This window comes from Neurospora tetraspora (genome assembly GCF_033439725.1).
Source record: "Neurospora tetraspora strain CBS 560.94 chromosome Unknown B0H65scaffold_7, whole genome shotgun sequence".
Lineage (NCBI taxonomy): Eukaryota > Fungi > Ascomycota > Sordariomycetes > Sordariales > Sordariaceae > Neurospora > Neurospora tetraspora.
In genome coordinates this window covers 1,201,351-1,228,793 of record NW_026944389.1, presented here as the reverse complement: position 1 = coordinate 1,228,793, position 27,443 = coordinate 1,201,351, and the positions used below count along the sequence as shown (strand labels likewise).

Genomic DNA, 27,443 nt, shown 5'->3' with positions numbered 1-27,443 from the left:
CATCCCGAATGGACAGATTTGTCGGGGGAGGCAGTGGACATATCGGAGGAGACCTGGAACTTATCGAAGACTTGGACGTCTAGGACCATCGAGGACAATGTTTTTCCTTTCTCTGTGAGCCGGCATTTGCTCTCTTGAAGCCAGAAAAAAGCATTAATAGAATGACGATAGCGACATGTTGGACCAGATTCACTCGATGCTGCGAGCGAAACAGCATGAGACCTGGGTCATGTTGCGATAGCCAGACCAAGCAGGCACGATTGCTCCTTCCGCCTCTAATCGCCAGGACACGATCAAAATTGGTCACTCGCAGCCCATAGCCAGACCACGACTGCTCCTTCCCCCTATAGGGTTACCCTAGATTGTGGTAAGTCAAGATGCCCGCCCACAAATCCAAATCCTCGTTTTCTCGCGTTTCTCTCTTCATCGTAGGAGTACTGTATCTTATAGTGCCATCGCCTCTCCGAAGACCCTATCGAAGACCACTGAAGTCTCTTAAATAAGACGAATCGAGCGTGTAATCCCGAGGGCTCCCGTTGTCTCCATAGTTGACTTATTCTAGAATATTGTTTCAAGAGGTCGTCGGTATATTCAGAGCCACATTTACTCTCCGAATACGGTTGGGGAATATTTTCCTTAATTACGAGCGGGGCTCTAAGTGCCCGGCTGCCTTGAAGGCTCACTCCGGATCGTCATCCTAAAACCAGTTACGATAGAAGAATTACAAACTACTACGACCCGTTACAGTACTCGACGTACGTCCAAGCTAGCAGCTAGCACCAACAAGTCAGATTCTACTACCAAAAGATCCATACGGCGCTCACTAAAGACCCCCTCCTATTAGTAAAACGCCCTCTTATACTACCAGTGCGGGAGATTGACTGCTTATAGTATCCGAACTAGCCGCTCTCTCTCAAAATACTATGGCAAAAGGCAAGAAGAGTCCGGCCCTACGCAGAAGTACTAGAAACGCGAATAAGGGGCGCCCTAACGATTCATATACGCCTAATATTGAAGCCCCCAAAACTCCTGCCACATCTTTTACTCCTACCACCCTCTCCGGCACTATACGCACTGGCACTTCAACAACCCCAAGCAGCCCACTACAATACAGTCCTACCAAAGAAGAGTTCTCTAGACTTAAAGAAATAATCGCCAAGTTTCACTATAGCTTCCCTAACAGTTATAAACGCGAAAATGTTTCTAGCGAAGGCCTATTGTGCGGCCTATGGGCTCTTAGCTGTAGCGTGGAATTGTACTTCGGTGGTATAATAGCTCTTATTGTTGAAGAATTCTATATTATCACCCAGAGTGACGAGATGGCTAGTAGGGAGAAGCATATAACTATAGGTAATGGCGTTAGGCTATTAGATAAAGATTATAGCGTCGACCAACTAGCGAATATACTATAACTATAGTACGGCGTTTATAAGTAAGATTTAGTATTTAGTTGCTTAATAAGGAGCGGACGAATTAATTTCTACAATAATAATAATACTACAGCCGCTATAGGTATTATATAGATTTGTAATTCGAATAATAGGGAGGTAACAGCGGACGATTATATTGACTACTTCGAAGCTCTCCGTAGACCTACCGTTTCCAGCTTGCAAAATGGTAAAACCTCTTTCTCCTTATCAAAGAAGAGATATAAGTTTATTATATAAGTTTCCGCGGGTAAATAAATTGCTAACATACTTACTAATAGCTGTAAACTTCACCTCATCCACTTCCATTACCGAAAGATCGGCTAAGAAGTAGCGCGTTAAGGATAATCTAGGCTACGATTCTAATAGTAACAGTAGTAGCGACGAGAATATCGGCTTCAATGACGAATACGTTGATTTAATCGATCCATAGCTCCTTAACGTCGACGACGAATAGCTATTTGAGGACGAGGAGCGTAGTGTCGAGTCGCTGGTAGCAGAGGCACCACTAATAATAACGCCGGATATAGAAGGCCTCTTCTACGTCGGGAAGCAGCCCCCAAAGTTATACTCTTATTTAGTCTAGAGCGTTCTACAATACTTGGCTCTTTAGGAAATAACGACCAATATCCGTTGTAACCTAAGAGTTACAAACGAATCCTTTCCTAATACTACTAAAGAAAGTATTAGCAAATTTACGGAAGAATTTATTCTACGCTTAACTTCTATTATAATAATAGTAGAGGGTAACGACGATTATTAAAAGCGGTATTATAATTATACCGGTTAAGTAATATTTTGGAGCTTAGGTCTACGCTACTACTCGATTGAAGCTACATACCTAGTTACTATATTAGGCGGACGCCTTTAATACTACGTACACTCGAATGTTATTATAGATATAATATTTCTCGATATGCTTAAGAGAAATTATGTAATACTAGTTCTACTTACTATTTTATCGTTCCTGAATACTACGGATAAGTCGTAGAAGGATTGGACTCTCAATACGGCGGATAATTTTTATTCTATGTACCGCCTCTTCTATTTCGGAGGTACCTATTAAAATAGGCAAGCTAAATGGTCACGTTGGGATAGTACCAGGCTTAAGGAAATGGTAAATACTGTACGAACCGGGATTTTAACTCTTGAGCGACGAGAAGAATTAGATTAGCTTGGGGTAAAGGAGCTTTTTTATTCTATAGATCAACGGGGAATTCATGTAACGGCTGGTATTAATTTGACCAAGGTCTACAACAATATAAAGAAGATCGTAGCGGCGTATACTATAGGCCCCGACGAGTTCGACGAACTATACTTCGTTGATTCCCCATCTGGTGCTCGAGTATTCTATTTATTCTGGTATCGGATAAGGGGTTTAGCAAAAGAGGTTGGCTGGGATTAGTCTTCTTTGTTTAATTTTGCGAGTAAGAGGCTTTCCCGGTTAAGAAAGGCCTGCAACTGCTATAGGGAGAAGGCTGGATTCGGCGAGATGGGTATAGACAAGCGCCGCGTCGTTTATTGGATAACATACTGGATATATGATAAGATTAAAGAGATTAAGGACTCTAGCGAGGCTAAAATAATAGAAGACATTACTTAGCGTCTAGTAGACCGGTAGGGTTTGCCCATTGTATTATGGATGCGCCATATTTTTTCTGCGTCGTTCTACAAAAAGCAAGACGTAAATACTAAACCATACTAATATATTAAAGAACCAAGCTAATCGTCTAATAGCATAGTATTACGATGCTTTTCAGCCTCGTTTCTCACCCGGACGGTATAGCCTTCAACCCTATTAGCGATTTCAACCTTACGAAATACATAATCACAATAGACAGTAGCGCTACTAATATAGGGATAGGCTTCTATAGTATCGACTATTGGCCCAAACTTCTTACACTCCTACGTATAGTACCGGTACAAACCCCCCTCTAGCAAATGGATAATTCTTTAGGGAAGTGCAGATGGGTAAGCAAAAGTACGACTACCGGTACCGGACCCTGACCCCCAGTAGCAAGATTTACTATACCTCTACTGGATTTAAGTTTATAGATATCGGACTATAAGGAAGAGATATCAGCCCACTTCAAGTACGAAATATACAACTTTCATTTCGATAGCATTGGGGAATGGATTAACCATTGTCGTTAATAATATAGCGACCCCCCTGCTGCGGATCAACCTAGCGTAAACAAGCCATCTCCGGACCAACCGGCTAAGGACAAACAATACTGGGAAACTCCTAAGCCTAAGCCTTTCGAGTGTACGGAGCCTGGCTGCGGCTGGAAGTTTAATATAGAAAGACACCTCACCAACCATACCAATACCGTACATAAGAACTCGGAGCTTTTCAAGTGTACGGTGCCTGGCTGCCCCAAGACATATAAGGATGAACGTTCAGTCACCAGGCATATCAACACCGAACATGAGAACTTGAGGTTCGAATGTAAGGTCTGCGGCGATAAGGTTACAACCGAAAAAATCCTCGCCGATCATATCAAGCGCACACATGAGAATTTGAGGCCTTTCAACTGTACGGTGCCTGGCTGCAAAAGTAAGCCATTTGCAACGGAGAAGGATCTTCGCGAGCATAACCGAGGGGTACATGGTGTGAGGGTCGAGTGCACGCTCTGCGGCCAGACATTTGCAAGAAAGAAGCACCTCACCGGGCATATGGTGAGGAAACATCCTGAGGACAAGTTGAAGTGTGAGGTGCCTGGCTGCAGAAGTAAGGCATTTGCAACAGAGAGTGAACTTACCGAACATACCAAGCGCATACATGAGAAATACAACTGTACGGTGCCTGGCTGCGAAGGTAAATTTGCAACAAAGCTGGATTTTGACAAGCATAACCGAGATGAACATAATGTGAAGGTCAAGTGTACGGTCTGCGGCCAGATGTTTTCATTCACATCCCTCACCAGGCATATGGCAAAGAAACATCCTGAGGGCGGATAGGACGGGTGTGTGCGAGGTGTTGAGATCATGTATGTGAGAGGATGAAGACTGATGGCTTTCTGCGAGACAGATTGTCTCGAGGAAGGTGCATGCTTCAACCCAGATTTCGTCACCACTTACGTCGCTGGCTGCACAGACAAAGAGTACCAAGATCCCATCTGCCCCCAAAAGTTTTATGATGCCACCGTCTGGTCCGGCCTTATCTACTGTGACGGTGACAAAAAGTGGATGCCGTGCATCCAGAACAACGACTATCCGGATTACATCACAAAAAACCCAGCCAAATGCGACAAGGACAAAGTCTGTCCCAACACCGACGTCTCTCCTGCACTCTCAACCTTCACTGCCAGCGTTATATCCAACGTCGTCAAGCTTCCTGAGGATCTGGACAAGAGCAGCCTCAACTGGCTCGTATCCGACCCATCCTCGGTATACCACACGCCCAGCACCACTTCGACCCCAACAATCACTTCCTCTCTGGATTCAGCAAGCTCCCAGGCAACCTCCACGGCTGGCACGGGTTCTTCCACGTCTACTCCATCTGCTGTCCCACCTGGACCAATAGCAACTTCCTCGACTGATGACTCCTCGAATCTCAGCACCGGTGCCATCGTGGGCATCTCTTTAACTGGTTTTTGCGCCATTTTGGTACTGGTTGGCCTTGCCATCTTCTTCATAGTCCGCCGACGAAGAGCAGAGGATGATCACAGCCCGTCTGGTACCGACGGGTCTGCAAACACGGCCGATGATGTGCTAGGAAAGGAGTCCAAGTCGCCAATCTCGCCAGGGGGAAACTCGCAAGATCTCCATGCGTCCCCGAATATCAGTGAACTCGACCCCCAGACCGACCGTCCATGGTCTCTGCGTTCAGAGTTACACGGAAACACGGTATCACCCTCGGCCTTCTCTCCAGCAACCACAAGTCATGCCTCGTTCCAGCCATCCCCGCTGATATCCGAGGCTTCGGAAGGTCAGGGCTATGCTATGGGACATACATACAAACCGTACGGTGGGGATCATCTCCAGCACATCAACGAGTTGCCTGGTTAGCGGCTCAACTGGTCAGCGGCGTGTGGGAGTAGCTTACCAAGGGACCCGAGGGATCCCATTATCCCAACCGGAAGGCTCGAAGTGAGGTGGATCCAGACTGAAATCTTGGGCGCAATATAAGCGGTCTTCAGTTGTGGACGAATGTCAAGGTCAGCGACTTCAACTCCCAAGCTAACAGTACTTTTTTTTTTCGTTGTATTTGAGTAGAATTACACACACCTTGAGTTGAAGGCAAGTCAGAGTTTCCGACCAAACCTTCAAGTTTCTTTGGTTTCTTCTAGCATACACTTTTCTGATGTGCCAGATCACACTCAAGCCAATGCTAGGTGACGTGACAGCGAGCTAACATCACGTAAAATCAAGTGAGGACAAGATAACCGCTAGAAAACTCAATCGAATGTCAAAACACGCTCCTGTCTTATTAATTACGGATTCAACATGATGGGAGGTCGAACTAGTCCGCAACAGTAGAAGCGCTGGAAGCGAAGGGACGTCTGTTCATTCATCATTATCCCGTTATACGGCCCCTCCGCCGACCAAACCTTTCCCGAAGCCCAGCTTCACCACCATAATTGGAGGGATGACACCATAAAGCACGTTATACCTAATAGCAGCTGGCTTTGCGATCATTTTATGATTCTCAGTAACAAATTGAGAAGATGCAGGGAGGTCTCATCATGGATTTGGCATTTGCTTCCACGAATATCCTCTGTAATATCATATAGGTCAATGAATGATAGTTGGCGGTCAGTTATCCCACATAACCGTTACTCACTTCACGAAGTCATTGTTCCTCAAATATTTCTCATCGACAACTGATTACCAAGCGCCAGCTTCGCGGGCTATCTCGACTCTCGATAAGTGTATCTTGCCTCTTTTCAGGTGTTGTCTATCGTTAAAGGCCATGACGTGCTCCCTACTCCGTCACCACTAGACGCGATTGCGTGATCCACTCCGCGTCTCACATCACCACCTTTACACCAATGCCCAATGATACGCACGCTTACAACACGCGACATTTGCTCCCGAGACACTCTGATTGACGACGCATATCATGCCGATTTGGTAGGACGGTTGAACGGCCTGCGAATGCACTTCCTCAGCGGGCTGGCTTCTAGAGGCCTAGATAACAGCATCATGGCGCTCCCCTCACACTCTACCACCACTCAGTAGCCGCCCATATCCTCCAACAAGGCACCGGATCGGCACCGGTTCGCATAGAGTCGAAAGCAACGGGCCATAATCGAAACCCGTGTCTGCATTGCTCATGTTCGGCAACATCCTTGATTGGAACATAGCTTGCTCACGCAATATCATCCATGCCCTTCATCATGGGCATATCAACCCCGCAAACAATGAACCGACGTCGTTTTGATGAACAGCTCGAGAAGATGGATTCTAAGGCCATGGCGAGCTGTATAAAAGGGAATCCGCACCCGTCCTGATTGGCAGCAGAAAACTACTCACCGCACACTACACCAACAAACAACGTCGGACAAAGTCAAACCTTCACAACATGGCCCCTTCCGCTGTCGAGGCCGTCATCGTCCCGGTTCCCGAAGTGAACCCCGTGAAGCTCCAGTCTGCGCACCACAGAGGCGTCTATAAGGAGCTCGCCCCTGTCGCCTTCGACAAAGAGGCCGAATTGTCTGGCAAGAAAGGCTTCCAGGCCGCCAAGGTACGACATATCAAGCCCTGCGGACGGCAGGGATGGACATATTTTGCTCTTCCATAGAGCCAGTGCTGACTTAATCGTCCTGTGCAGTATCCCCATTACCTCCCTACCTGGAACCCAGAGCAAAAGTATTCCCCGTTGGAGCCTTTCGAGCACTACGAGCACGGCAAGGATGCCGACACCTCGTACAAGAACCTGCTCCCAGAGGGCACCACCGTAACTCACCTCACCCCCACCATTGGTACCGAGGTAAGGGGCATTCAGCTCAGCGCCTTGACCAACGCCGGCAAGGACGAGCTTGCTCGGTTCGTGGCGGAGCGCAAGGTTGTCGCCTTCCGTGGCCAGGACTTTGCCGATCTGCCCATCGAGGAAGGCCTTAAGTTTGGCGAATACTTTGGCCGGTAGGTCTTGGAAATCTTCTGATCATGCTTCAACCCGGGAAAGTAATTTGACTGATATTGGGAAACGCAGTCATCACATCCACCCTACTTCGGGCTCCCCTGAAGGCTTCCCCGAGGTCCACTTGGTCCATCGTAGCGCCGGTGACAACAGCGTCGACCTTTTCTTCGCCAACCGCACCTCATCCGTCGCCTGGCACTCGGATGTCTCGTATGAGCAACAACCTCCAGGTACTACCTTCCTGTACATCCTCGAGAAGCCCGAGACCGGTGGTGACACCCTCTTCGTCGATGCCGTGGAGGCCTACAACCGCCTCAGCCCCTTGTTCCAGGAGCGTCTGCACGGCCTCAAGGCCACTCATTCTGGTATCGAGCAAGTCAACTCGGCGGCTGCCAGAGGCGGCATCAAGAGGCGTGAGCCTGTTGTGAACGAGCACCCCATCATCAGGACACACCCCGCCACGGGCGAGAAGGCTATCTATGTCAACCCTCAGTGTAAGTCGCCCTCTGCTCCCGGCTGCTCTCAACGCCTAGCGGAGGTCGAGAACATATTCCAGACAGAAGCTAATCTGCATGTCACGCTCCTGCAGTCACTCGTGAGATTGTCGGTCTCAAGAAGGAGGAATCGGATACTCTTCTCAAGTTCCTGTACGACCATCTTGCCTATGGTGCCGACTTCCAAGCACGCGTCCACTGGGAGGAGGGCACCGTCGTCGTCTGGGACAACCGGGTTACTCAGCACTCGGCACTCGTGGACTGGAAGGACGGCCAGAGGAGGCATCTGGCCAGAATCACCCCCCAGGCTGAGACGCCGTATGAGACCCCGTTCCAGGCCAAGGCCTAAAGGCTGGGTGAAGGAGTGGAGTGGCTTTGTATTGACGATATCCGAGAAGCGTTGTCCTTTTGAGGTTGTTCTTTGTGTTGTACTTTAGCGGGCTTGTTTTGTATATGAAGTCAGATCTATCCAGAGAGCTGTGGTGTATTAGAGGAACGGTATCTCGTGCAATGAAGTGGCACTTTGGCTGTCCTCCGTCTTGACTTCCGTTTTTATAACTGGAGAGCCGGGTCTTCGTCGCTGGCCTGCCCTGCGGGAACGGATTCGAGAGAACAAATCAATGTCGTCTTCCTCTTCATCCTGATCGCTGGAACTATGATTCCTGTTGAGCCTGCTGGTCTGTTTGTGAGAACGAGCAATAGGAAGGGAAATCCTCGTTGACCGCGTGCCTTGATCACTGGAGGCACGCGAAGCATGCGCCGGTGTCTGAGACGGTCTACTTTCGGTGGTATTCCGGGCAGAGAGCGTTGAGACTGACGACATTTCGGTAACTCGAGCCCTATGGAGCTTTGGGGACCACGCCGTGTGCCCATCCAAAGCCGAGTCATCATCTTCGTTGTCGTCGCCCTCGTCTTCACTTGGTGGCTTTCGATTGCCTACTCTCCCTTGCATACGTACGGCCCGATCCAGCGACGGACTCGGCCGTCTTGCAGCTCGGAATCTGTCAGTTTGGAGGGTTAAATCCAGCTAGTAAGGAGAGGGTTTTGAAAGAGGACTAGCCTCCCAGCCTCCCCAAATGGCTGTAGACCCCCCTAATATTCTGGGAGCCCCCAACTCTGGTTCCACAGCGCTCTTCCCAGACATACACATACAATATAGAGATTTACCCATTTTATCGTTGAATCAATCCACTCAACCGTGCTTTCTGACAGAATCCAGGGGCTGGAGCGCTTAAGGAACTCAATGAGCGATTTAATGGGACCTTCTTCTTCCTCGGGCTATCCATCAGGCCCTGCAGCGAGGTGCCTGTCCATGGCTTGTCTCCAGAGTCCGAGTCGTGGTCAACCCGTTTCCCCAAGACCTTGGTTAACCCTTTCTGTTGCCTGGCCGCTGTCTCGAGTCTGGCATGCCTTTGCCTCACAGCATCCGTTGGTGCGCCAGTGACAGGACGTGAGATGTTATCAATTGTCTCGGCATTCTTGGAGCTGGCAAGGCTCTTGAGGCGCTGGTATTCGGCGGCGTGCAAATGACGGGTGAACTCGCCGGCCACGGCGAGAAACTCATCCTCCACCATGCGATACCTGTCATCGTAGCGGGGGCCTTCAATCATGAACTCCTCTCTCAGAGGCTCAGGCGGCGGCGATGTCGATGGGAACCGGGACAGATGTGGACGACGACTTGTGTCTGAGTCTCGTGCTGTTTTGCTAGATAAAATATTGAGCCCATCTGCGCCCGTGTTCGACTTCAGCGTCGCCTTGCTTGATGATTGTGCGTTCCGAGCCGAGGGTGAGGATGCGCTGGGTTCTGAGTCGGGAGCAGCAGTAGATGTCGATTGAGCTACCCCACCCCTCACGGCAACGCTTCTCCCGCTGGACTTTTTCTGGGTTGATTCAACTTTCCAGGGAAGCTGTCGTGGCATGGCCGGAGACGTGCAGAGTGCTGCTGTTTGTTACTTCAGCTCCATAAAGGATGCGTCTGAATGTCCGTGTGCGTGTACGATGGTGCTGATGGATAAATCGTCAGTCGGTGCTGTGCAGGTGCTGGTGTTAAGAGATGCAAGCAGGTGCCTGCCTGCAGCTTCATGGCGCAAACGCTTGTTGGCCCGCGTCTTAGTAAGCGGGATACGCTAACAAGGATATACGGAGCTAGCACATAAAACTGTTAGTAGCTCGGTCATCCTCTTTCCAATCCTCAGCGACAAACGCGCAAGGTCTCCAGTATCTTATCAATGACAAAGCACAGCAGCTGAGACGTGGCTGATATATAGAGGTCAGGTAAGGACCTTTCGTGTAATAGTATTCAAATATTATAGTTAGTTAGCTCCAATAGTAGCAGCTATATGTTTGTTGTAAGGGCGGCAGGCGTTCCCTAGTACGTGAGTACTCTCGTCTCCCATCGCTATAACACATCAATCGCATGTACAACCTCATCCATTACTGGTCGTCCTCATCTTCCGTCATCCGTCACACCATATTTACTCGTCCTTCTTATTCTTCTGGGGAATTGGGTGTCCCTTTTCGTCTACCAGCCCCTTCTCTCTCATGACTTTGAGTGCGTCATGAAGCGGATCCAAATCGGGACGAGGCGCCCGATGCGACTCGAAGTAGTTGTCGGCCCATGTAAAGTACTGTCCATAGTTGACAGTGAAATACATGTGATGCAGTGTGTGGTGGGCCGGGCTGTTGATATACTTCTCAAGCCAGTGGCCCGAGATCATGTCACCATCGTGGATGAGAATCGTCCAGACCTGCACCAGAACGAAAAGGACCATGTACAAGTACTTTTGCACCGGGCAAAAGAAGACAAACACGCTATCACCACGTTAAAAGGTCGCCCACAATGGAGCCCAGGGGAAGCAAGAAACTCACTGGTAAGGGAGGGACTGAACATATCCATCGACTGGGTGGAAAGCCAGAGCTGCCCACGGCGTCGGCACTATGTCGTGTTAGCTGGAAAATGCTGGGATAGCGTACAGAGGGTGTGCGCCTACCAATCCACTTGTGGTGTGGCTTGTGAATGTACTTGTAAACACTGGGGTGGTGCTCAAGTCGATGAATCCAGTAAATCATCACGTCATTCCAGATCATGAAGAGCACTGTTGAGATGGCCATCCATGCCCAGCCATAGTCATCCACGCGGGTGTAGAGGAAGCTCTTGCCGCGCACCTCCGCCAGGAAAAATGGCAGGGTCATGATGTTGATCCAAGGGACGGCGGTCATGGATGAGATGATCTCCTGGCGCACCTGGTTCTTGAGGAAGCGCGGGTGGTACTCAAGACGGCGGTCGAAAATGAAGTAGTACGAGAAGGCGCTGAACACCCAGTATAGGAGCGTAGCACCAACCTGGGTGATCACCAGGATGGAGGCGCATTGTCGAAGGATGTTGTCCCGTGGCCATGCCGACCCGTAGGAACTCTGCGATGGCGATTTTGAAAATGCAGACGTGCTGTTGTCGAAGCCATTGCCCAGCACGCTGCCGTCGGCCGTGGGAGTCGTTACAGCTGGCAACAGGTATGCGTATAGTCTGTCCAGCACAAGAGGATCGAGAATCTCCAAAGCTGCGTCCATCTTTCCAGATCCGTCCGATGCATGCAGCAGATGTAAACAACAGAAACGTGCGCCTACACACGAATGAAAGAAAATATAAAAATTGGGAAAGGGGTAGCTAATCAGCAGATCCCGTCGCACATCTCGACCCTTGACATCCGGTGGCTTGCTGGTGGCGTGTTGTGCAAAGCAGGTACCGCCGGCACAACAGGGGTCGCGGTCCCAGCTCATCTTGGCTTGCTTGGCAGGCACGCACGTCACCTGTTGCCCCCAGATGGACCCTGAGTGCCTGAGCACGTGCACTCCTCCCACTTCCCGTCTACAGCAGTGCAGCCAATGGCGACTCCCTGTCTGAGATTATTTCTACGGCAATAACGTTGGTAACCTTTGAGATTTCCATATATGCACAGCTCTTTGTTATGGTTTGCAACATCACAAAAAAAAAAAAACACTTACGTGTGACTGAGCGCCTCACATGTCGGCGTATATGGGGGTCTAATCTGGCCTCGGGATTTCACAAATCAAAGGGCCGCTGGTCTAGTGGTATGATTCTCGCTTAGGGTTCAATCCTGAGCATCGTTGCGAGAGGTCCCGGGTTCAATCCCCGGGTGGCCCCATCTTTTTTTTTTCTTTTTTTTTTCCAAACTCGATTGTCATATTTCTAATGCCATAATGACTTAACTGCTTTCTTCTTTTATAACAACAGGTTTACTATTATTTGACAAACTAAGTAGAAGCTAAAAATAGTCTTCCTATAATGGCCAGTACCCGCTAAGCTGTCACATACCATCACAAGTCTCATTTACAGGTATGGTTTATAGTGCAGGTTCTGGGCTTGGCTCTAGCTGCCTCCCAGTTAGGGTATAAAACCTCGCCTCTCCCATCGAGCCTTCCCTTTTGGGATTTTTTCCTTCTTCAACTTCTTATCTTTAGTCTAAGTTAACTAAATAGTACAATTATCACCTTATACTCGTACCGTTTAATTGCGCCGTGATATTATAAGAAGTTCCTTCACAGATTAATCTTTTTCGATAGAGACTAGTTGGGTTGTAAACAATACTCTTTAAATCGAACCTTCGATAGTATCATGGTGTGGCCAGACATGTATCAGATCACATACATATTCAATCATCATCCAATCTGGCACTGCATATAAGGACGTCATTCCTTCCATCCGATATAGACTAGCTTCTTTCCTTCTTCTTCATCTTTAGCTATTTATTAACAACGTCAAATTATTCGTATCCCTTATCTCGAAATCTACGTACGTCACACGTAACTAAAGATCCTTCTTCTTCAGTCTAATCTAATTAACGCTACGGCCTCTCATCTCATCTCACCGTCGCAAATCGTACAACACCATCCCACCTTTTCACCCGATCGTAAGGACCGCTCGTTATCGTAATTAAACGCCGAAGCCCCCATCGACCGCTTAGTAAACTCTATCACTACATTAGGGTTTTTTCATCTCAATTGTAGGCACCGCGCCCCAACGGATCCGACGGAGTTTAAAGAATACTTATAGGTCTATGCGACAACCGGTGCCCTAAACCCGGGCCCTACTCCACTTCCCCACACCACACTTTTCCTTTTTTATCTTAGCGGTCGATCATTCCACTCAATCGGGTTCGATCATCTTTAACATCAACAACCTTCTTCTCATCCTCTTCAACATCAGACCTCACATCGGACTGCATCAGCGTTCTAGCAAATCGCTTCGCTTCCATTCAATCGGGTCTAATCACCCTCCATCTCTTCTTTTCGACATCGGACCATCTCCTTTTGCATTCAATCAAGTCCGATCTCACATCTATCATCATCTCCATCATCATCGGGAACCTTCGGACTTCCAGGACATAGCTTCCAACGAGTTGTCAGAGGTGCAAGGAGTTATTAACCAAACCGTCATTCAAATTAAGATTCAACGTAACGAGATTAATACCTTCAAATTCGACGTTGCCAATCTCACCAGTCAACTTTCCTCTCTTTTCAAGACTATTGGCAAGAAAGATAAAGAAAAGCCGAAGCCAAAACCCTCTCTTCCAGATATCGATAAGTTCACCGGAGCTAACTATTCCTTCGAAACCTGATTGCCTAACCTTCGTGCTAAGCTCCGCATTAATAGAGACGCTATTGGTAATAGTGAAGCTTAGTTTTTCTATGTCTATAATAAATTAGATAATAAGATCCAAACCCTAGTTATACCTTAACTTCAGTAAGCTTCCGAAGCTAATTCTTTCAACCCGGAAGAGCTCATTGACTAGTTGAACCGGATTTTCAATAATCCCAACAAAGTCCAGCAAGCTCAGAATGCTCTCCTTACTCTTAAGCAACACGATAATGCTTTTGCCATCTTTATCGCCAAATTTAAAAGACTCTTCTATAAATCCCGCGCTAACCAGTAGACAAAAGAATCCAAGATTTTCATCCTCCGCCAAACTCTCAACAACGAGACCCGAAAGCGAGCCCTACAACTCCAGCCAATACCGACAACGTACGTAGAGTTCGTAGCCCAGCTCAAAGAGGCTCTAAACTCTATCCACTTCACTAGGAGTTATAAGAACGCCAAGGATCCCGACTCCATGGATTTGAATGTAATCGAGGCTTCCATCTCGTCTCTTGAATTTAGCCAAGCTACTCCCAAAGCCTCATCTTCAACCAAATCAACCAAAGCGGGTCCTTCCAGATTGTCGGGACATTCGGGACAACCTTCGTCGTCACGGGCACAGCTGAACCTCATTGAAGGGATTTCGTCTAATGAAGAACCATTAGATGATAAATCAAATAATTCTAGGCACGAGTTTAGATACGACCATTCTACTAATTCGGAACCGGATTTCGAGCGCAAACTTAAGCGCATAGCATATAGGAGCCGCACTAAATATTGAGATAAAACTTTTCCTTTTCACATATCAATACCCATCCAAATTGTCGGGCCTTTTCCTTATTTTCCAAATTGTCAGGTCCCCTTCATTCACATGTCATTACTTTCATTATTCAAAACACCAAAAACAGCGTTGATTTCTTCTTTTCGACTCTAGGGCTGAATCTTCTTCGAGGGTGGGGGGGGTAATGTCATGGCGTGGCCAGACATGTGTCAGATCACATGCATGTTCAGTCATCATCCCATCTGGCACTGCATATAAGGACGTTATTCCTTCCATCCGATGTAGACTAGCTTCTTTCCTTCTTCTTCATCTTTAGTTATTTATCAACAACGTCAGATTATTCGTGTCCCTTACCTCGAGATCTACGTGCGTAACAGATAGCGATAACGCTAGAGTTTTACGATGCGACCTAATTAGCTAGATATCACTTATACTATAGCGGCCTTATCCCTAACGCGTCCCGATACTATATTCCCGGGTTTATTTCATCGGTATACCCATATACCTAGAATTTCAAAGATCATTCAACTGCAGCCTCATCTAGCAATTCCAACACCCTCACTAATAAAACCCTCTTACATAAGACGAAACCGACAATTTAATTGTAAAAATCATATACAGTAACATAACAAATTGAAAAGCGAAAGTAAATTATTTTCTGTCACGGGTCTACTGGGTGTGCACAGCAGTAGGGGTGGAACAGAGCTTGAGATTGTTGACAAGGAGGAAAAGGTCTGCAGGCCCAGGAAGGCCTGTAGCGAAATAGCTAAATACAGGTGGCCTGCAGAGCCGGCCAATCAGGAAAGCATGCGACCATGGCCCGCCCAGAAGCTGTAAGCCCGAGGCATCTCTGGAAGCCTGGCCTCCAAACCAAGCATACTCTCTAAGCGCCAGCTCGTTACATTACCCCCCCTCCTCCCTCTCCTCCGCACGCACAAGAATGAAAATTATCATACACAAAATATCCCCAGAGTCTGAATCTAAGTCCCCAGAACCTAACAAGCGGACTCCCATCTGTGCCCCAGCTCCTCCACATCGAACGCTCCCTAATCAACCAAATACCTATGAATACGAAGCCCGAACAGTCAAATAAACAAATAAAACAACACTACCTACACCCATCTTGGAAGCGAACCTCCAAGAACCATAACATCTCAACACCTTACTTGCACGCGTACGCGGGCGCCAGAACGAAAGACCCGTCAGTCCTCCCTTACGTACATTCCCAAATCACCATATATAACCCAGCCCATCCATCCGTACAAATCCCCATCCTATACTGCCAAAGAAGCGCTGCAAACACTTGAAAACTACCCTATCTAAACAATAGTATTCTATAACCTTCCTACTTCCTTGGAAGCGTAAAATAACAATAGGGCCTCAATATAAAATCTCGATATAATTGTCAACAGTTTAAACGTAACCAGGACAACTCAATACTATTTCTCCTTACAATAACTGCTAGACCACTATATATAGCTATGATCCATTACGGTCTAACATCGCCGTAAACAAAGACCATCGTAAGGCGCATCATATGCAGCCATCGAACGCGGTATTTCCAGGCCAATTCTCGACTTCCCCGGGTAATAGCGGCGTCGTCTCTACAACCAGAAGGCCAACTTCTACCCAGAGACTTCTCAATATTCGTCTTCATTATAAATCTCGTTATCCTCTAACAAGTTCCCATGCAGCTCGAGTAGTAGCTGCAACCGCAAAACGGCTTTACCCTTGCCATATTTATAAACATTCCTTTATCCAATACTAAAAAGAGCTACAGCCTATACAACGGTTCCCATCCTTCCTTACGTTATTCTAGTAGCGCCGATCTATATTAAGTTACCTCTAACGTATTCTACGGGCGCTAAAAAGCAGCCTCCAGCCCCCCAAAAAAAAGTTTTTGTAACCATCAAGGTAGCAAGGGGAGCAGCGCTGTCTTAATGGGTAGTGAAAGCTTGGAGCGAGACGGCGGGTTTCTAGCTCTCGGAATCGAACGGTGAAAGGGCTAGAGCGAGGAACGGACTCTCCAGATCACCAAGGGCGTAACCGCGGCGGTATCCGCTTAGCTTCTTCTTTAGCGATCCTTAAAACTTATCGAAATAGACTAACTTCGGCTATAGACTGGAGGCTTAAGTGCAGCCACTAAAAACGACGAAAAAGGTCGTTCGATAGGTGTCGAGTCCGTAGGGAAGCGGTCTTCGAAGACGACGAGGAAAAGGGGTCGTACAAACGCGGGGAAGCGAAGCGGTCTCTGCAGACAAGAGAAAAGGTCGTGCAGACGGTCGAGGGCTCTTCTAGGCAGACGTCGATTGGCGGTCTGGAAAGTAAAGATTAATGAAGAGGGTCAACAATATATTACGGGTCTACTGGGTATGCACGGCAGTAGGGGTGGAATAGAGCTTGAGATTGTTGACAAGGAGGAAAAGGTCTGCAGGCCCAGGAAGGCCTGCAGCGAAACAGCTAAATACAGGTGGCCTGCAGAGCCGGCCAATCAGGAAGGCATGCGACCATGGCCCGCCCAGAAGCTGTAAGCCCGAGGCATCTCTGGAAGCCTGGCCTCCAGAGCCAGGCATACTCTCTGGGCGTCAGCCCGTTACATTTTCAAAGGTTCGATAGAAGTATTTTGGCGGACGTCTTTAGGGTAAAATACTAATTTTCGACTTTATTTATTATTATTAATAATATTACTGTTTACTCGGGGAAGCGGGGTTATAAAGCCGCATATCTAGAAACTATTTACTTAATTCGTCCCTTTATTTATATATAAATTCGCGCAGAGCCTTATTCCCTACCCTATTTACTTCTTCACTATTTATATACTCTAATTAGAGTATAAATAATAATAATATTGCAAGGGCACAGTATAGGTGAGTCGAAAGCAAAGCTAAGATTCTATTTATAATAGAAGATTTGAGATATGGAAAAGAAAAGACAAAGAGAATTAAATATAAGCGTATAGACCCAAATAAATACCCTAGTCGCATAAGCGACGGCGGGACCTATATACGAGTCGCTATTAGCTAATCCCTTTATTCGTATCCCCTTTACCTACAGGACAAACCCTATATCCTCTAGCCCGTGCTATACCTAAAACCTTTATATACTTCATTCCATCGCGCATAGCACCCAGGCCTAGACCCAATCCGCCAGCGCCGTTATATTACCCTTACCCCCCCCCCCCCCCCCCCCCCCCCCCCCCTTCCTTACGTAGAAGATTCGTCCGCGGGTCTTATTAAATATATATATATAGAACGTTATAATTTATTTTTTCCTCATAATGCGCCGTAAACGCCTCAATCCTTCTATTTCTAAAAATTCGTCGTCGTCGTAAATCTCCGTATCCTCGTTGAATTAGTATATTAATTATCGGAACGGGCCCGAGGCATCCGGATTGGATTTATAAAAGTCCTAAAATACTTTCAGTATATATTTGAAATTAGAGGCGGGATACTATTTTAGATTAGGGTCCTAATTTCTCTAGTCTACTTAGTAGAAGAGTTTCTCGTTAGCTACTTTAGAAGTTGTAATTTTATTGATTTCCTATTCGGGGTCGCTATTTTCGTTTATATTAATTAGTCCGGGGTATTCGAATATTTATCTTAAGAGTAAGTTATTATTATATTTCCGTAAATGGTCTATATAGAAGACATTGGTGCCTTTCTAATTCTTTGGTAATTTAAACGGTAGGAGTATCCTATTTTTTCAATAATTTTACAGTTCCGAATATTAGGGAAATTAAGTTTATTATTGGGCCGAATTGTTATAAATTATAATTTCTTAATAATAATAACCTTATTTCTTAATTCGAAATCGGGTTCCTTCCGTTTCTTATTAGTTTACGCTATTTATTTGTCACGGGGCTGCCGCCCAGAGGTTCATGTCAGGCTCTACAGCCTGACTGCCTGTAGCTCATACCCTATAGCACGGCGCATGCGCCTTTGTAGTACCGTGTACGTACTTGTAGCCCCTTTTAAAAGGCTATAGTTTATAGTTCCGCTTTGTAGCCCGATTTTTGCCCCTTTCCTCTTCATAGAACCTTATCAATCTCTTTTTGGCCCAGCAACTATATAGTACTCTACTATCCCTCTTATATTAAGTTCTATCTTCCTTTTGTATAAAAAAGCCGATAGCCTCGTACGCGGCGATATTAGATATTAATTAGGGCACCTTAACTAGGCGTATATAGGGGCCGCTCAACCGCCTCGCGACCGTCAAATGACGGTACCTTATAGACTACAATCCCTCGACGGTTGGCACATATCTACCGTCTCCAAACCACAATTACGGTTTGGATCTTGGTTGCAATTACCATATTATCTACAGTTCATACATAACTACAGTCCGCAGACCGTTGGCTCATTTCAACAATCTCTAAACGGCAACTCCAACTCACATCTAAGGAAATCGCTAGGCAAACTCGAAGTCCTTCCTCAAATCCCTTCGCGGGTATTACGGGTCGCTCGCTACCAAAACCACGGGTCTCGCCCGCGCACGAGCGTTCTAGACGAAGACCCCTATCAATCAATACTACAGACTCTACTAGACCCCTACATTTAATAATCAAGACAATGCATTTGCGACACAGTCGCACACCATTACAACGACCAATCATATTACTCAATTAAATACAACAACAACAACAAAAACAAAAACAAAAACAAAAACAAAAACAAAAACAAAAACAAAAACAATCATAGCGACAATAGGATAGACGTAAATAAATATATCAATTAATTAAACTCGTTAGGACACGGAATAACATCGCTCCTCCGATTTAAACTAAACATATTAGGACACGGAATAACATCGCTCCTCCGACTTAAACATAAAACCAACTAACTAATACACAATAATCTAATATACTAATTACAATATTAAAGATTACAATACCAACATAAAATACTATACTATTGAGCAATACAATAATAAGCGTTACAATACTTAATATAATACATATTATAATACATATTACAGTATTACTAAATATACTATTATGAACTATCGCATACAATCATAAATATCACGACAGAAATCCAACAATAAAAGGACAAGGAAACTAAACACTAAACGCTGAACGCTAAACGCTAAAAACCGAAAACTCAAAGGCACAAGGATCCCATACCCTTACCAAACATCATGGCCACTCATAGTGTTGAGCCTCAGCCTCGTGGGCTTACGTGAGCAGAGCCTCATCCGTGAGCCTTACCAGGTACTGGTATATGGTAGATAAGGGTGTTCCAAGGGTAGATAAGGCAAGCGGGCATAAAAGGAAGGTAGTTATATGTTGGAGGCTGGAAAAGGCGACAACGAAAAAGGGCTTGATTCTAGAGTTGTCTAGCGGAAGAGGAGAAACGGAAACCAGGGCAGCCTAAATACCTGGAAGGGAGTGCCGGTGAATGGGCGGCCCAGTGCCATTCACTGGGCAGGGCACGGACTTCCAATATTATATCGTAGTTTATCTAATTTAGTTGAATTTTATAGCTTCTCTTCCACCCTCTTCTATATATATTTTGACAAGTTATAAGCCCGGCTCCCGCTGAGCGGCAGTTATACCGATACTACGGGCTAGAAAGCCGCTAAATTGCTTTTAATTTAGCGTATCGGCAAATACGTTCTTCCGAATAAACAATAACCTAATTCCAACCCTACATTCTATTTAGTTAGAATAAATATATTCATCTTGTCTCCCTTATATTTAAAATAACTAAAACAACGTAAAACCAACGGGAAAATCCATTAAAAATCGGGTATTTATCCCTTCATTCCAAAAATCAGACCGTTAATCTCGTCTTATATTAAATATAGAAATAAGTAACGGGCCGGAAGCGGGTAAGGGCAATAGCCGACGTAGCTATCGACGCAAACGCTCCTTACCGCCGACCGCTATACGCACTATAAGATAAAACGAATTCCTACGGCTAGTTAGGACTATCGAACGCCTATTAAAATACGGAAATCTATAGAACCTTGTAGGTATTGAAAGTGATAGCACTTTTGAGCCGGTAGGAACGCTATCTCTAGTATTAGAGGACTACGAAGTAGAGATAACTAGTAAAATCGAGGCTTTAAATAATAGGGATATTTTCGGTACCGAAGCCAGATCCCTAAATACCGCTGGATTGCTATTAGATTTACAAATATAAACGGAATCTCTATTCTAATTTAGAATAATATATTTTTATAATAATAATATTATTATAACCTATCTAATATACTAAATAAATATGAATAATTATTTTATTAACCCTATTAATGTTAATGCTATAGCTCTACGTATTAGAACTAACAATGAAGACGATCGTAAGGAAACCATCGAGACCTATAATTCCCAGTTCGAGAAAGCTTCGATTCTAGATAAATTTAGCAGAAACAATAAGTCTAATATAGAAAGCGGGCCGGCCACAAGATGGGTAGTTCCGCTTATCGTTCTAACTATTATAAGACCCTTAGTCATTTTTAATCCAATTTCCCTTACTAGTATTAACGTTAATACTAATCCAAAATTAAATGGAAAAGACAACTACAAAGCTTAAAACCATTTTTAATCATCTATAATCGACGTTATGGGTAATTATAATATTATAGAAATCTATTCTACTAAAGATAAAGTCCCCGCTAATTTTCTAAAGGCTTAGAAAAATAAATAACGCCGTTATATTAAAACTCTCTCTATAACCCTTAGCGAATTAGTTAAAAAATTATTAGAGGGGGAAATAATTATAATTAGGTTCTTTATTAAAGTTAAACAGTAATATTTAAACGAAGGTATTAATATCCTATAACGGATTTAATAAGAGTAGGATAATTTAAAATTCGCTAGATTCGATAATATTCGAACTTCAGGCTAGAAGATCTCTTCCCTATAGGAAGAATATACTATTATTAATTTAGAGTACCGACTCTTTAAAAACTAATTAATTCTAAAACTACTATAAACGCTTAACTAAAAATAATATAACGCCTAAAAGACGAACTTCTAGGCTACTTATAGTAAGTAATTCCCTACCTTTCAAAACGTATTATATTTAACCAAAGGTAAATTCATACGCGTTAGCGCCGAAAGCAACTATAATAGAGTAGCGATAGCGATATTAGTAAAAAAATAGAGTATAATGTTTACTCCGTTCGCTAACGACCTTCGCAATAAATTTTATATATATTATAATAAGCAATATTATGATAAGGAAGGCTATTAGGAGCTTTACCCAAAATTAAAAAAGGAATATAATGCCCGTAAATAAAGGAAAAAGGATAGAAACATATTTTTAATATTAATTCTTACTATAATAACCCCAACCCAAACGGTTTTTATTGCAACTATAAGGCCTACAATCCCAACTTCGTTCCTTATTTACAATTAAACGGAAAATAATCGTTATATCCACTTTTAACAATATATTTTACGACGGGATGAAAATACTTTACTTAATTTAAACGTTTTATTTCCTTAGTTCGGGTTGTAATTAATATATAATAACCGTTCGAAATAATTTTATTAATTTTAAACCATATAGTGGTACTATTTCTAGTATCAGCAGCGTAAAGGTTCCTATAAAAGGCATTAATATAGTAGAAAAGAAATATATTTTTAATAATATAATTACTATAGTTCAATTTAATAATGTTCTCTTTAACCTAGACCTTAGTATTAACCTGATTTCTATAATCTAATTCTTTAACTATAGTATTAATATAATATTATTTAGAAACTACTAGCGTATCGAGAAATGGGGTATAGGCATTTAAACCACCCGTTTTAATAACTTATTTATTTTATAATCTACTGATATAGTTCAATAAGTCTTAGTTTTATATTCGGTTAATTTAAAGATGAGACTTTAGTATGAATGTATAAGTTTTTCAGGAGAGGAAAACTTCGCTAAAATAGAAAATATAATAGATAGAATAAAAAACGCTTAGCAATACTATACGTACGAAGTATACGTTCGAGGCCGGATAAAAGAATTATTATATCGTAATAAACTTAGATAGGTTAAATATATATTAAATATAATCTATACCGATATCTACGGGCCTTTTAATATTGTAGGGTACTGAGGAGAACGCTATTAGATTATATTAATCGATGGCTATAGTAAATTTAATAGTTTATTAATAATTGGAAATAGGGTAAAGGTTTGGTAATTTATTTAAACTTTTATATAAATATTAGAAGTAAGGGAACCTTAAAGGAGAAAGTGTCGTATTATCTACATTAATGGTACCTAAGAATTTAATAGCAATAAATTTAATGAGTAGGCCGCTAAGAGAGGTATATAAATCGAACGTTCGATAATAGAATAGTATTAATCCAATAGTATAGTAAAAAATTTAAACTTATATTTCCGCGAGAAGTTATTACTTATTATGATTGGAGGGAATATTCTAAAGGAATATTAGTTAGAAATCCTTAAAACGGTTAATTACCTTAAGAATATGAGTCCCTATTCAATATTTAATAAAAAACTTTACGAGCTAATCTACGGATAAAAATTAGATATTAGTAATATTAAGGCTATTGGTACTATTATTTGGTATTTAATTTTAAAAATATATAGGAAGAAATTGGACGAAAAAGTATTTAAATACATATTAATTGGATTCGAAGGATATATAGTCTATAAATTCTTAATACTAAATAGTCGAATTATTAAATTAAATAACGTTTATTTTAAAATAGAAGTAGTATTAGTTAGATACGGGATGAAAGACGCAGCTACGCAAATAACCCCGAATCCGGATTAGCCTAAATCCGACGTTACGGCGCCGGATAAAGGTAAATAAATAAGTTTCGGAAGTAAGCAACTAAGTCTTCCCGGAGGTAAATAAATAAATCCGTAGGGTAGGTAACCCCGGACCCCGGACTAAAGTAGATAATTAATTAGTTAGGATAGGCTAAGGGGTTATGAAGGTAAATAGGGGTCTCCTGATTCGTTTACCCTAGTCTTACTAATAATATAGTCCCTACTTTATAAATAATAACGCTAGGGATTTATTATTAGACGAATCGTACCAATAGGTCAATAGCGAATATTAAATAACCCCTCCCCGGGTATCTTAACGGCGATTAACGAATTAAAAACGTATATAAGTATGCAAATATAAATACTAGCCTCCTTAAGTAGCTAAAGCGTTAATGGTCACCCAGAATTAAAATACCCGTTGAGGAATAGAGTTGTTGACTACACTTATCCTATTTAGTATTATATGTTGTATATTGGAGGCGAAGGTTTAAGTAAAAGTATAGAATTAATAACGTTGAAGGAAGTAAAAGAGAATTTCTTTTAGGACGGATAATTAGAACTTATAATTAATGAATATAAATTATTTATTGAAAATAATATATAGGAATTAGTTATAATTACGGTACAAATATATATTTTACGTAGTAAGTAGGTTTATAAGTTTAAACGTAGGCTAAATAACGAAATTATTAAACGAAAAGTTCGATAGGTAGTCCGCGGATTCAAATAAATTGAGGGCGTGGATTATTTTAAAACGTTTGCCTCGGTTATTAAATTAATAAGTTATAAAATCTTATTTACTATCGTTATAGCTCTAGATTTTAAAATTGAATAAATGGATATTAAAACGGTATTTCTATATAGGAATGTAGAAGAGATAATTTACGTAGAATAACCTTTAAAATTTGACGATAAGACCGGACGAATTTGTAAGCTATATAAAGTATTCTACGGATTAAAATAAGTACTTAGAATCTAGTTCAATACTTTAATAATAGCGTTGAAAGAGTTAGGCTATACTCCTATTACTATTGATTACGGAATCTTCTATCACGGAGTAGGGCGTGCAATGCCCACTACCGTAACACCATACTATAAAAGATGGAACGTAGTTCTGTTCGCTAGATAGAACTACAATGCACGCACTATATAAGCAGGACAATACATGTCACAGCTAATCTTGCCCTGTGACATCTTCTTTAAAAACGGTACTTTCGTAGTTATTTACGTAAATAACCTACTAATTGTAGGTAAGGATAAAATCGAGATCTAGAGTTTAAAAGACGCGTTAAATACTAAGTTCCAAATAATAGATTTGGGACCCTATTATTATTATTTTGGTATACGTATTATTCGAAACCGATGAGAAAAGATTATTTATTTCGACTAATAGGGGTATATTAATAAAGTCCTAGCTTAATTTAGTATAGTATTTCATATACTAATTAATATTCTAATAATAACCGACCGTTTTAAGAAGGCCGGTAATAATTGGTACGCTAAAAAGGTTAGTGATAATGTATTAGTTAATTAATAGTTTTTTAATATATATTATATTTGGTACGAAGCTGGATATTATATATACTATCTTAGCAATTAGTTGGTACGCCGCCAATCTTGTTAAAGTATATTTCCGGGTATTTAAGAGGATTTTTAAGTAGTTTAAGGGTATTAAAAGTTTGGCGTTGATATTCTCTGGGAATTTGAACCCCCTAGAGGGTTATTTAGATTTGGATTGGGCTGATAATTACGATATAAGGAAATCTACTTCTAGATTAGTATTTAACTTTAGAAGTGGCGTTATTAGTTGGAGTTTAAAGCGATAGTAGACTGTAGCCTTATTTTCTACAGAGGTAGAATATATAGGATAGATATTTGTAATTAAAGAGGCCGTTTAGTTAAAAAGATTATATATGGAATTTAATTCTACTTTTAGGGGGGAAGGTAATAACGATAATAATAAGGTAGTTATTATCTACTGTGATAATAACGGCGCTATATCTTTTGCTAAAAAACCGATATAATATTAAAGAATGAAGTATATTAATATTTAATACTATTTCGTATGAGAAAAGGTCGAAGAAAGTACTATTGAGCTTATTTATATGCTAATAGAAGAATAGATAGTTAATGGATTGATTAAACCGTTTGCTAAAGATTAGTTTTTATGTTTTAAGAATAGTTTTGGCCTTGTCGATAGGAGTAGGGTGCTTGGAAGCTTTAAGGGGGAAAAAAATAGGTACGGGGAATTTGCCTGGTGTATGAGAATTGGACTCCGGTAGTAGTGACGACGAATATTGAAGTACGGGGGTATAGAGTAAGGGGGAGTTTTAGTACTATTCGTGTCCATTGAGGGGGAGTGCCAAATATTATGGCCACTTATGGTGTTGAGCTTTGGCTTCGTGGGCTTACGTGAGTAGAGCCTTATCCGTGAGCCTTACCAGGTATTGGTATATGGTAGATAAGGGTGTTCTAAGGGTAGATAAGGCAAGCGGGTATAAAAGGAAGGTAGTCATATCGTAGTCTATCTAGTCTAGTTGAATCTTATGGCTTCTCTTCCACCCTCTTCTGCATACATTTTGACAACCCTCTTCAAGAATAGCCGAATCCAACGTAATTAATAAAGCAACAAGCAACTTACAATTACGCCTCGGAATATAAAATATAATATTGGCGGTATTATCAATATCAGTACAACTACCGCGCTTATAGACATTGGCCAAAGACAATATACAACAATCTCTACCCTAGCGGTTATAGCGGCGGTTAGGGAAATCATCGTCATCATCGTCATTGCGACCATAATTAACTAGAATTTAGCACTCCTGCACCACATTCTAGCGCTAACTAGAATCGTCCTCTATAAATATAAAGCATAACTAGCTACGACTTCCACTAGTATCTCCACGGCGATCATGGGAACGCTCGTACGGACTACCACGATCGCGAGGGCTATCGTATATAGAACCAGGCCCAAAAATACGACGAAGACCACTACTTTAGCCGCCACCGGCACGACCACTACTTCCTTAACGACCACCACTTCCTTAACAACCACCACTTCCTTAGCCACCAGCCTAACCACCAGATTAGCCACCCTCGGGAGCCGCATATAATAGCATCGGCCGCCATAGATTCTAATTAGCATCGCCTAATCTATTACGCCTGGGGGGCGGATCTCTAATAATAGACCGTTCGAAAATTTCCAAATCAATATTATTTCGAATAACTTATAGAATAACAAACTCGAAAGGGATTTCCTTAAATATTCTCCTATCTACCTCGATAAAGGCATCGTAAAATCCAAGGCTGGTAAACATCGACCTATATTCGATCCTAATATTCTCATCCTTTTTCTTAACCAAATTAATACCAAGACTATAACCAACGTTCAATACTTTCTCGGCCTAAATAACCCTACAAACTATAATACCTAAATCGATAATAATACTCTTTAGGTAAAAATATGGTAAATCTTCCTTATCCGTAAAAGTAGCCGAATAATTAATACAAAGGGCAATATATAAAAAGACTATTGGAAGTCCGTGCCCTGCCCAGTGAATGGCACTGGGCCGCCCATTCACCGGCACTCCCTTCCAGGTATTTAGGCTGCCCTGGTTTCCGTTTCTCCTCTTCCGCTAGACAACCACAATCAAGCCCTTTTTCGTTGTCGCCTTTTCCAGCCTCCAACAGGTTATGAGCCCTCGCGCATCGCGCGCACCCTTTTCGGAAGCTATTCTAGCCTCCTGCGCCTTCTTCCATCTACGGGGGTGCAGGAGGGTAGCGAATCCCCGTCTTCAAGGAGGAAATGGCGACAATCGCCTCGACAACTCCAACGGCGACGTTTTTTCCGCCATCGACTTTTAGCGGCCAGTTACCCCGCTAACGACCTTCCTGCAAATATTGCAGCAACTACGATAATCTCAGATCTCAGTCATCACTCAAGATCAATCAACCTCGACCAAAGATAAACGGTCACCTTTTCTAGATCTCATCAGAAGATCCCCTTTGACCAAGATGGTCACCCTTTTCATTCATCAACCAAAACTTGACTAAAGTTAACCTTCTCATCTACCCGGCTTTCTTTCTTTCAACCAAAGCCCTCGACGTTGCATCGCGACCGACAGGCTCCCCCCTAAAGTCCACACAGTTTCGTGGCAACCGACAAGTCCATCCTTCGTTTTGATGGCAACCGAAAGCCCATCCTTTCGATGGCACCGATCCAAAGAAGCCAGTACCCAAGGGTAACAACCAAAAGA

The 27,443-nt window shown here is 43.1% G+C and overlaps 5 protein-coding genes and 1 non-coding gene across 6 annotated transcripts; 3 read left to right on the top strand and 3 right to left on the bottom strand.

Annotated features, from left to right (window-relative positions):
* Positions 1-3,368: 3,368 nt before the first annotated feature.
* B0H65DRAFT_445218 (uncharacterized protein) lies at positions 3,369-5,438 on the top strand (the record flags this gene model as incomplete). Its single annotated transcript, XM_062825728.1, has 4 exons — positions 3,369-3,398; positions 3,483-3,520; positions 3,590-4,245; positions 4,459-5,438. The coding sequence occupies 4 exons, from the start codon at positions 3,369-3,371 to the stop codon at positions 5,436-5,438; spliced, it is 1,704 nt and encodes a 567-aa protein (XP_062678324.1).
* Positions 5,439-6,783: 1,345 nt separating this feature from the next.
* Positions 6,784-8,424, top strand: B0H65DRAFT_285765 (uncharacterized protein). The gene is made up of 4 exons (XM_062822944.1): positions 6,784-7,116; positions 7,204-7,514; positions 7,585-8,006; positions 8,102-8,424. Exons 1-4 carry the CDS (start codon positions 6,955-6,957, stop codon positions 8,353-8,355), a joined length of 1,149 nt encoding a protein of 382 aa, XP_062678323.1. The 5' UTR covers positions 6,784-6,954; the 3' UTR covers positions 8,356-8,424.
* On the bottom strand, positions 8,394-9,068 carry B0H65DRAFT_285747 (uncharacterized protein). Its single transcript, XM_062822943.1, has one exon. It carries the CDS (start codon positions 8,956-8,958, stop codon positions 8,494-8,496), a length of 465 nt encoding a protein of 154 aa, XP_062678322.1. The 5' UTR covers positions 8,959-9,068; the 3' UTR covers positions 8,394-8,493.
* B0H65DRAFT_285728 (uncharacterized protein) lies at positions 8,736-10,094 on the bottom strand. Its single transcript, XM_062822942.1, has 2 exons — positions 9,159-10,094; positions 8,736-9,007 (listed from the first exon to the last, which is right to left on the bottom strand). Exon 1 carries the CDS (start codon positions 9,923-9,925, stop codon positions 9,179-9,181), a length of 747 nt encoding a protein of 248 aa, XP_062678321.1. The 5' UTR covers positions 9,926-10,094; the 3' UTR covers positions 8,736-9,007; positions 9,159-9,178.
* A 79-nt stretch (positions 10,095-10,173) lies between these two features.
* On the bottom strand, positions 10,174-11,724 carry B0H65DRAFT_474973 (uncharacterized protein). Its single transcript, XM_062827277.1, has 3 exons — positions 10,997-11,724; positions 10,875-10,941; positions 10,174-10,817 (listed from the first exon to the last, which is right to left on the bottom strand). Exons 1-3 carry the CDS (start codon positions 11,571-11,573, stop codon positions 10,481-10,483), a joined length of 981 nt encoding a protein of 326 aa, XP_062678320.1. The 5' UTR covers positions 11,574-11,724; the 3' UTR covers positions 10,174-10,480.
* Positions 11,725-12,078: 354 nt separating this feature from the next.
* On the top strand, positions 12,079-12,168 carry B0H65DRAFT_t403. Its single transcript has one exon. It is a non-coding gene; the product is annotated as a tRNA-Pro (tRNA).
* Positions 12,169-27,443: the final 15,275 nt, after the last annotated feature.

Bases quoted from the DNA above. Each gene is read 5' to 3' on its own strand.
- B0H65DRAFT_285765 (XM_062822944.1), top strand. From the start codon at position 6,955: ATGGCCCCTTCCGCTGTCGAGGCCGTCATCGTCCCGGTTCCCGAAGTG. The intron at 7,117-7,203 runs GTACGACATATC...CGTCCTGTGCAG, and splicing joins AAGGCTTCCAGGCCGCCAAG to TATCCCCATTACCTCCCTAC. The intron at 8,007-8,101 runs GTAAGTCGCCCT...ACGCTCCTGCAG, and splicing joins TATCTATGTCAACCCTCAGT to TCACTCGTGAGATTGTCGGT.
- B0H65DRAFT_285747 (XM_062822943.1), bottom strand. From the start codon at position 8,958: ATGCAAGGGAGAGTAGGCAATCGAAAGCCACCAAGTGAAGACGAGGGC.
- B0H65DRAFT_285728 (XM_062822942.1), bottom strand. From the start codon at position 9,925: ATGCCACGACAGCTTCCCTGGAAAGTTGAATCAACCCAGAAAAAGTCC.
- B0H65DRAFT_474973 (XM_062827277.1), bottom strand. From the start codon at position 11,573: ATGGACGCAGCTTTGGAGATTCTCGATCCTCTTGTGCTGGACAGACTA. The intron at 10,942-10,996 runs GTAGGCGCACAC...AACACGACATAG, and splicing joins GCCACACCACAAGTGGATTG to TGCCGACGCCGTGGGCAGCT. The intron at 10,818-10,874 runs GTGAGTTTCTTG...ACGTGGTGATAG, and splicing joins GTTCAGTCCCTCCCTTACCA to CGTGTTTGTCTTCTTTTGCC.